General features: G+C 65.8%; 1 protein-coding gene across 5 annotated transcripts; it reads right to left on the reverse strand.

The window, feature by feature from the left end:
- Positions 1–967: 967 nt before the first annotated feature.
- On the reverse strand, positions 968–9,032 carry LOC113977437. Of its 5 annotated transcripts, none has more exons than XM_027703548.1 (6): positions 8,002–9,032; positions 7,009–7,887; positions 4,800–4,820; positions 2,672–2,701; positions 2,096–2,162; positions 968–1,442 (listed from the first exon to the last, which is right to left on the reverse strand). In XM_027703548.1, exons 1-6 carry the CDS (start codon positions 8,879–8,881, stop codon positions 1,052–1,054), a joined length of 2,268 nt encoding a protein of 755 aa, XP_027559349.1. In that variant the 5' UTR covers positions 8,882–9,032; the 3' UTR covers positions 968–1,051. The 5 variants fall into 5 exon arrangements, with proteins under 5 accessions (XP_027559349.1, XP_027559348.1, XP_027559345.1 ...); XM_027703547.1 differs by having other exon boundaries at positions 7,009–8,743; positions 8,798–9,031; XM_027703544.1 differs by having other exon boundaries at positions 7,009–9,031.
- Between the last annotated feature and the right edge of the window lie 451 nt (positions 9,033–9,483).

Genomic DNA, 9,483 nt, shown 5'->3' on the forward strand with positions numbered 1-9,483 from the left:
CCCCCCCCCCGTGTCCAGCGCTCCCAGTTTGAGAGGGTCCGAGGAACCAGCGCTCCCAGTTGGGGAGAGATCCGGCCGTCGGTGCTCCCGGCTGGGCGGTTGACCGGCATGTCCAGTGCTCCCAGTGCTCCCAGTTGGGTGGTTGACCAAAGACACCCAGTGCTCCCAATGCTCCCGGTTGGGTGGTCGACCAAAGCAGCCCAGTGCTCCCAGTTGGGGAGGTGGCCAAGATACCCAGTGCTCCCAGCTGGGGAGGTGGCCGAGACACCCAGTGCTCCCAGTTGGTGGTTGACCCACATGTCCGCAGGCCCCAGCTGGGGCTTGACCAACACAACCAGTGCTCCCAGTTGGGGAGTGAGCAAAGCAACCGGTGCTCCCAACTGGGGAGCTGACCAAGGGACTGGTTCTCCCGCTCAGGTGGTCGATCGAGGCTCCCAGTGCTCCCAGTTGGGAGGGTGATTGAGGAACCCATCGCTGCCAGTTGGGCGCATATCGAGGAACCCACTGCTCCCAGTGCCCCCAGTTTGGCAGCTTCCCAACCACCCAGTGCTCCCAGGTGGGGAGCTGATCAAGGTAACTGGATTTCCTGGTTGGCCAAGACACCCAATCCCACCAGTTGGGCAGTTCACCAAGACAACCAGTGCTCCCAGTTGGGCAGTTGACCAAAATGCCCATTGCTCCCATCACTCCCAGCCGGGCGGTTGACCAAGACACCCAGTGCTCCCAGTTGGGGAGCTGGCCAAGCCAACTGGTGCTCCCAGTTGGGGAGCTGGCCAAGCCAACTGGTGTTCCCAGTTGGGTGACTGACGGAGATGCCCAGTGCTCCCAGCTGGGCTCTTGCCCAAGGCTCCCATCGCTCCCAGCACTCCCAGCTGGGGAGCTCAGCAAAACGCCCAGTGGTCTCGGATGGTTGGCCAAGGCTCCCATCGCTCCCAGTACTCCCAGCTGGGAAGCTGATCGAGGCCACCATCGCTCCCAGCGCTCCCAGTTGGGTGGCCGACCAAGGCTCCCATCGCTCCCAGTGCTCCCAGCTGGGGAGCCGCCAAGACCATCAGCTGGGTGGTTGCCCAAGGCTCCCCATCGCTCCCAGTTGCCCCCACCGGACCCCCCTCTCCCCTCCCCTTCCCTCCCCCGCCGTACCTGCCGCAGGTTGCGCGTGACGCGCACGTGGTGCCAGCCGCCGTCGTGGAACTTGCCGTTGACGGGCTCCACCAGCGCCTCGAAGGCGCCGGCGCCCAGGTTGATGACGAGCCAGACGGCGCCGGCCTTGAGCGACAGGTTGAGGAAGTCGGCGGCGCGGCCGGTGTGGAGCAGGAGCCCGTGGCGCTGCCGCGTGCGGAACGCCAGCGCCAGCTCGTCCGCGCTGCTCTGCACCGGAGACCGCGACACGTCGTAGCAGAAGAACTCGCTGCCCCGGAACGTGGCCACGTACTCGGTGCGGCCTGGGGGGGGAGGACACAGGGGGGACCCGGCGTGGAGACTTTGTCGCCGGGACCTGGTGTGGGAACCTCACGGGGGGACCCGGCGTGGGGACCTCGTGACTGCGGCAGGGACCCAGAAACGGGGTCCGCGCACGGGGACGTCGGAACGGGGTCCTGCGCGGGGACGTCGTGATGGGGACGTCGTGACGGGGACCTGGCAGGGGGGTGTGGCACAAGGGTCTTGCCACGGGGATGTCGCACCGGGATCTCGCACCAGGACCTCGCACCGGGGACCCGGTGACAGGGGGACTTCGGGGTGAGGATCTGGTTTTCGTGGGGATGTTGTGGTGGGGACATCATCACGTGGACCTCGCTGGGAGGACCTCACAGGAGGGAGGGGATCTCGCAGTGGGGTCTCACTGTCACCAGATCTCGTGGGGGGGAAGTTGCACCGGGGTCTCGCACGGGGCCCTCGTCTCAGGGACGTCGCACCAGGACCTCACACTGGACTGGGAAGGGGGTCCCGGGTGTGCAGGGGGTGTTGGGGGTGTTGGGGGGTCCCAGGTGTGTGTTGGTGGCCCCGAGGGGACCCAGGTGTGCCGGGGGATGGGCGGGGGCTCCCAGAGGGTCTCGGGGGGGTCCCCGGTGCGTGGGGGGGTCGCGCCCTCACTGACCTTTGGCCGCTTGCTGGATCTCGCCGGCGCCGCGGCCGGGCCCCCCCCTCGGCGACCTCGGCGGGCCCTGGGGAAGGGGCGTGTCAGGGGGGCCCAGGTGAGCTCAGGTGAGCTCAGGTGTGCTCAGGTGTGCTCAGGTGAGCTCAGGTGAGCGACCCCCGGGGCGGGGCGAGGCGCCGCCCTCTCCCCCACCCCCACGCCCATGCAAGGACCCCCTGCCCCCCTCCTCGGGGGGGTGGAGGGTGCGGGCCCCTCCGGCCCCCCATCATGCGCGGGGGCTCAAACGCAGCCCCGGCCCTCGCGGGGGGAGGGGAAGCCCCCCCCCGGGCCTCGTGCGAGGGGTCTCCCCCTCCACCTCCCCCCTCGCACGAGGGCTCGTGGGAGGGGCCGCCCCTCCCCCCGTCCCATCCCGCTCCCCCCGCCCCTCCCCCCGTCCCCGTGCGAGGCGGCCGCCCCTCCCCCCGTGTCGCACGAGCCACAGACACGATGGGGGGACATGGGGGGGGGATGGGGGGTGGGGGAGGGGGAGGATGATGAGGATGGGGGTGGGGGAGGGGCCCGAGGGCGCGTCTTTACCTTGGCCGGTGAGTCGCAGGTGGGCGGGACCTGGGGGGGAGGGGAGGGGGCGAGGGGAGGGGGGAGGGACGGGGGAGGGTCGGAGAACGAAAGCGAAAGTGGTGGGAAAAGGTAAAATTTTGGGGAAAGAAAAGGGAAAGTGGTTAAACGCGGTGGGGGGGAGGGGAGGGGGAGGTGCTCGGAGGGGGGAGGGAAATGGGGAAAAGCGGCGGGAAAAAGGAAATTGGGGGGAAAATGGGAAAGGAAATAAAAATGATGACAGAAAACGAAAGGGAGAAAAATGAGGGAAAAAAGAAAAATGGAAAACCAGAAAAAAAGAAAAGGAGGGAAAGGAGGGAAAAAAGGAAAAGGGACGAAAGGGAAAAGGGAGGAAAAAGGAGAAAGAGGAAAAAAGTGAAAAGGGTCAAAGCAAGGGAAAGGAGGAAATTGATAAAAAGGGGAAAATCAGCAAAATAAGGGAAAAGAGCAAAAAATAAAAATAGAAAAAAGTGGGAAAAGGAAAAATAATTTAAAAAGGGAGACTGATCAAGGAGAGAAAACAAAGAAAGAGAGTAATAAAAGGAAAGCAAAAAAGAGAGATAAGAACGAAACATCCAGAAGAGGAAAATATTCAAAAAAATTACTCAAAAGAGGAGAATAATTTTTAGAAGAAAAATAATTAAAATAAGGAGAAAATTATTGAAAAGGGGGAACTGTTATTAAAAATGGAGAGGAATAAAAAAAAGGAAAAAATAAAAAGGGGAAATAAAAAGGGAAAATAATTTAAAGAAGGGAAAATGGGTAAAAAAGGGAAAATAATAAAAATAAAGGGAAAACTATAAAAATAAAGGGAAAGTCACGAGAAAAGGAGAAATAATACTAGAACAACTACTTACTAGTAAGAAATAAAAAATAAGTAAAAAGGGAAAATAATAAAAAAATTGAAATAATGGGAAAAGTAAAAGAAAAAAGGGAAAAAAATGAAAAAGTAAAGGAAAAACGGCAAAATGGGAAAAAAAGGGGAAAATGGGAATGAAAGAGAAATTAATTAAAAAAGATAAAAATTAAAAAAAATCAGAATTAAAAAATAAAAATTAACCAAAAAACCCAAAATGACCGAAAGTCCCGGGGGGGAGGGAGGGGCCCCGGGTGGGGGAGGGGCCCCGTCACAACTTAAACCTCCTTTAACTTGTGACGGCATCGGGCGATGCCGGGGGGGGGGGGGGGGGGGGGGGCGGGGACAAGCGCCGGGGGGGCGGGGCCACGTGGGCTGCACCGCCTCTCCCCCCCCGCCGCCTTCCCGCGGGTTTTTCCCCTTTTTCCGAGGTTTCGGGGAAAAGCCGGGGGGTGGGGGAGGGGATGAGACACGGGGGGGCGGGGCCGCCCCTGGCGCGGGGACCCTCCCCCACCCCGGGACCCTCGAACGGGGGGGGCTCCGAGGGGGCCTCGTGTGGCGCACGTGGCTGCGGGCCCCGCCCCCCGCACAGGCCCCGCCCCTGCAAAACCCACGCCCACCCCACAGGCCACGCCCCTTCGCGTGCCCTCGTGCAAGCCCCGCCCCCTCGCGGGGTCTCACCCAATCCCCAGCCCTCGTGCGGGGGCGGGGCTGAGCTCACCCAATCCGGCCGCAGCCTGTGATCGTCCCCACCCCTCCCATTGGCCGCCACCCCGCTCTCATTTGCATAGCCCCGCCCCCAGACGGCAGAGCCACGCTTCATTGGCTCAGCCCCATCCCCTTCATTTGCATGCCAGCGTCCTATTGGGCCACCCAGAGAGTGACGTCATGGCCGGGAGCAGAGGGCGGGGCTCCTTGTGCCGGCCACGCCCCCTTTTCATGGCCTCGCCCCCTTTTCACGGCCTCGCCTTCTCACGTGGCCCCGCCCCCTCGTGCAGGCCCCGCCCCTCTCACGCCCCAAAGGCCTTTCAGGACCCCCCGTGACCCCCCGTGACCCCTGGTGGCACAGGAGCCCCCCCAGCTCCCCGGGGTGACCCCCCTGTCACACCCGAACCTGTTCCTGCCCCTCTGCTGAGCCACGACCCCCCTGCCCTGGGTGTGACACGAGGGTTTGCACACCCCTTCCACCCACCCCCCCGTTCCCACCCCTCACACCCCCCCATCCCCACCCCCCTCAGACCCCCCCAGACTCACCTTCCACTGCGGGTTCTTCCTCTGGGGGTCCCGGGGGGCAGCGGGGGGAGGGGCAGAGCCGTTAGTGCCCGGGACCCTCCTGTGCCCCCCCCGTGCCCTCGTGACCCCCCCCCCCCACCCCTGTGACCTCGGGCTGACCTTGGGGGACGGGGCGGGGGGGGGGTGGTTGCACACCCTGGTGCCGTTTGCAGGCCCTGACCCACGGCCCAGGGGGGGTTTGCACACCCCGCACCGTGTCCAGGGGGGTTCGCAGCCCCCCAGGGGGGTTTGCACTCCCAGGGGGGATTCACACCCCAAGGGGGGGGTTTGCACGCCCTGCACACGCCCGTGGGGACCCCACATCGCACATGGTACTGCACAAGCGTCCCATGGGGGCCCCGCACTCCATAGTGCACCCCACAGCACCCTACAGCACCCCTCGGGGGCTGCACACCCCATAGCGCACCCCATAGCACCCCACAGCACCCTCAGGGCCCCCCTGGTCCCCAGGGCCCCCTCCACTCCCCTGTCCCTTGTCCCTTGTCCCTCTCCCCCCTCAAGGACGCAGAGGGAGCATCCTGTGATGCCGTGACAACCATCGCCAGGGAGACGGGGCCCGAGCATCGCCGTGGCAACGGGTACCCAGCCCCAGCGGCGCCATGGCAACCAGTCCTGGCAACGCGCCCGGAGGATGCTGTCACCACGGTGACACCGGGCGGTTGTCCCCGGGTCCTGGGGACGTGTGCGAGGGCGGGTTTGCACGAGGGCGGGTCCGCCCGAGGGACCCCCATACCCAGGGCACGCCTGGGGGTCCCTCAGGGCACACCCGGGGTCCCTCAGGGCACCCCCGGCCGTCCCCATCACCCCAGGGGTCACCCAGGCCCCGGGGCTTTGCACGAGGGGGCACCGGGACGTGCGATGGCACCGGGGTGTGCGAGGGCCGGGGACAAGGGGGGCACCAGGGTGTGCAATGGCACCAGTAAACGCAGGGGTGATGCCCTGGGGGGGGCTGGGGGGTCCCCAAACTCCCGTTGACCCCCCAGCAGGGGGATCTCGACCCCCCCCGCCCTCCCCGTGGGCACAAGGACAGGTAAAGACGGGCAAGCGAGGGCACCAAGGGCACAAGGACGGGGACAAGAGGACGCGGAGGGACATCAGGATGTGGAGAGACACGAGGACCAGGGTGGGACACGAGGACCACGGGGGGATCACGTGTGGACGTGCAACACCGTGAGGGTGAGGAGGGACACCAGGATATGGGGGCACACAGAGGCAGGGAGAGGTGAAGACACAGAGCGACACGAGGAGCACACGTGACACCAGGAGGACACGAGGACGTGGAGAAGCACACGCGTGTGCAGCCACGGTGATGGTGTGAAGACACGGGGTGACACAAGGACACGAGGACAGGGGACGCGTGAACCAGGAGGACACGAGAACACGGAGCAACTCAAGGGCACAATGTCACGAGGACACCCAACACCACGAGGACACCGAGAGGACACAGAACTCCCCGAGTGCGAGGGCGTGAGGAGAACACCGTGACAGGGGGACGTGCAACACCGGGAGAGACGGGGAGGAACAGCGCGAGGAGCAGCACGAGGACACGACCAACACCATGGAGACATTCGGCGCCGTGAGCGCGGCCAGCGCCACGAGGACACGGAGAAAGACACACGAGGACACACAACACCGGGAAGACACAAAGACATGGAGAAACTCAAGGACACGAAGACACAAAGTCATGGAGAAACGAGGCCGTGAAGGCATGGGGACATGGAGAAACACAAAACCACAATGACACAAGGAAGTTCACTGCCAAGAGGGCACGAGGACGTGGAGAAGCACACGAGTGCAGCCACGAGGACACACAACAGCGACGACACTGAGAGGTGGAGAAACACGAGAGCGCCCAACGCCACGAGGACACGAGGACATGGAGAAACACACGTGTGCAAACAGGATGATGAGCAAATCCACGGAGACACGGAGAGACACGAGAACACAACGACACGAGGACGTTCGACACCAGGAAGACACAAAGACGTGGAGGGACTCGGGGACGCAACGACACGAGGACACCGAGACACGGAGGAACGCGGAGGCGCCCGACGTCGCCCAACGCAGCAAGGACGTGGAGAAACACCGGGAGGTGAGGACCCCAGCTCCCACCCCGGCCCCCGGACGCCTCCCACGTCCCCCCAACCTCCCGCCTTCCCCGCGCCCTCACCTTCCTCGCAGAAGGGCCCGCGGTGGCCGGTGCCGGCGCAGTCGCAGCGGGGCTCCCCGCGGTGCAGGGCGCAGCGGCCGCCGTGGGCGCAGGGCGGGTGGTGGGCGCAGCGCTCGTCCCCGTCGCCCCGGACCCCCTGGGCCCCCAGCAGCGCCGCCGGCGCGTCGCCCACCCGCAGGTCGGCCACCCACCCGCGGAACGGCGGCTCGTACTTGACGGTGCTGAGCGTCAGCGCCGAGAGCCGCACGTCGGGCGGGATCCCCCCGACGAACAGGTCGCTGGCCACGGCCATGTCGGGGCGCTTGGAGCGCACGGCGGCCGCCCGCGCCTCCCCGTCCACGGCCAGCGCCGCGTGCCGGGCGTGCCGGGTCAGCAGCACCGCGTGCCAGCGGCCGTCGCTGACCGGCGCCGGCGGCTCCAGCGTGGCGGGCTCGGCGCAGGCGATGGCGAAGCGCAGCCGCAGCCGCCCCTCGGCCACCAGCAGCTCCAGGAAGTCGCAGTTGCCGCCGTCGTCCAGGTAGAGCAGCAGCGCCCGCGTCACGTTGGTCTTGAGGCGGAAGCTGAGCTGCCCCCCCGCGCCCGGCGCCCACCGCCCGTAGCGCGCCCACTGCCCCGGGGCGCCCCCGAACTCCAGCGCCGACCCCCAGGCGCGGGGCAGCACCAGGGACCCCAGCGTCAGCAGCACCAGCCCCAGGCGGGCGCCCGAGGGGACGTGGGGACACGGGCGGGGGGCCGCGGTGGCCCGGGGGGGCGGGGGCGGCCGGTGGGGCTCGGTGCCTGGGTGGGCGGCGCAGCCCCCCTGGGCCGTGGTGTCCTGGAGGACCCTCGAGTCCAAACACGCCGCGGGGCCGTGGTTGACCTTGGTCTCTTGGGGGTCCAAGGGGGCTGGGTGGACCTTCAAGTCTGTAAGAGCCACGGGGGCTTGGTCAGTCTGGGTGTCCAGGTGGTCCACGGGGCCTTGGTCGGCCTCGGGCTCTCGGGGGCTCTCGGGGGCTTGGTTGGCCGCAGGGTCTTGGTGGACCCTCGAGTCCAGACATGCTACGGGGTCTTCGTTGACCTTGGCCTCTACAGGGGCCGTGGGGCTTTGGTTGGCCGTGAGGTCCTGGTTGACCTTGGGCTCTTGGGGGTCCTCGCAGGCTTGGGAGGGCACAGAATCCTGGTGGACCTTCAAGTCTATACAAGCCACGGAGCCTCGGTTGACCTTTGAGTCCAACAGAACCACGGAGCCATCGTCAGCGTTGGATTCTGGGTGGTCTGGGGGGTCCCGGTTGCCCACAGAACCTTGGTTGGTCACAGATCCTGGATGGACCTTGGTCTCCGGGTGGTCCTGGGAGCGCTGGTCGGCCACAGGCCCCAGGTGGGTCACGGAGACCTGGCTGACCTGGGTCTCCAGGAGGTCCTCAGAGCCTTGGTTGGGCGTGGAGCCTTGGGAGACCTTTGAGTCCAACAGCACCATGGAGCCATCGTCGGGCTCGGGGTGGTCCCGGGGGTCCTGGTCGCCCATGAAGCTTTGGTGGGTCACAGAGCTCGGGTGGGCCTCGGTCTCCGGGTGGTCCCGGGAGCCCTGATGGGTCACGGAGCCCGGGGGAGCCGCAGAGCCCAGGCGGGCCCAAGTCCCTTGGTGGTCCTGGTTGACCAAGGAGTCCCAGCTGGCCGTGGATCCTCGAGCGGCCACGGAGCCCGGGTGGGCTTTAGTCTCTTGGTGGTCCTCAGAGCCTCGATGGACCACGGAGCCCGGGTGGGCTTTAGTCTCTTGGTGGTCCTCAGAGCCTCGACGGGCCACGGAGCCGCGGTGGGTCTCGGAGCCCGGGTGGGTTTTAGTCTCTCGGTGGCCCCTGGGCACCGGAGGCCCCTCGGCGTCCGGACGGGTCATGGTGCCTGGGGTGGCTGCGGAGCCTGGGCGGGTTGGGGCGGCCCTGGGGGGGGCCTGGGGGGGCCCGGCCACCCCCGTCCTCTCACAGCCGCATGGGTGGCCCCGGCGGGGGGGTGACAGCCTGGCCGGGGGGTCCGGAGGCACCTGGGGGGGGGAAGAGAGTCAGGGAAGAGGCATCCGGGGGCACTCGGGTGTCCAGGGGGGCTCCAGGGATCTGGGGGTGGCTTCGGGCATCCGTCACCCCCCCCCCCCAGCCAGTTATCAGCCCGTTAATTAACCCGGTGATTGGGGGGGGCGGAGGGGGGTCGGTCACCGCGGCAACCCGGGCTCCGGCATTATGCAAATGAGCCCCCAGGTTATTTATAACACCCCCTCATTGGCTAATGGGGCTCATTAACATGCGCCGCATAATTAGCCAATCACATTAACTGCTGCACCTGCAGGGGGGGGAAAGGGGGGATTGACAGCGACCCCCTCCCCATGGCACCCCCCACCTCCCACCCCAGGGGGGCCCAGGGTGAGGAGGACCCCCCCAGAGACCCCCCCAGAGACCCCCTCAGAGACCCCTCCCGGGGAAGGCCCCGCGTCCGGGCACCCCCCCC

The sequence above is a fragment of the Neopelma chrysocephalum genome, unplaced genomic scaffold, assembly GCF_003984885.1.
Source record: "Neopelma chrysocephalum unplaced genomic scaffold, ASM398488v2 Primary Assembly neopelma1_236, whole genome shotgun sequence".
Classification (NCBI taxonomy): domain Eukaryota; kingdom Metazoa; phylum Chordata; class Aves; order Passeriformes; family Pipridae; genus Neopelma; species Neopelma chrysocephalum.

What these genes read in the sequence shown, in the direction of transcription:
- LOC113977437 (XM_027703544.1), bottom strand. Translation starts at nt 8,881, where the DNA reads ATGACCCGTCCGGACGCCGAGGGGCCTCCGGTGCCCAGGGGCCACCGA. An exon ending in CGGGCCCTTCTGCGAGGAAG is followed by an intron (nt 4,821 to 7,008) that starts GTGAGGGCGCGG and finishes CGGGACCCCCAG; the next exon opens with AGGAAGAACCCGCAGTGGAA. An exon ending in CCTGCGACTCACCGGCCAAG is followed by an intron (nt 2,163 to 2,671) that starts GTAAAGACGCGC and finishes CCCCTTCCCCAG; the next exon opens with GGCCCGCCGAGGTCGCCGAG.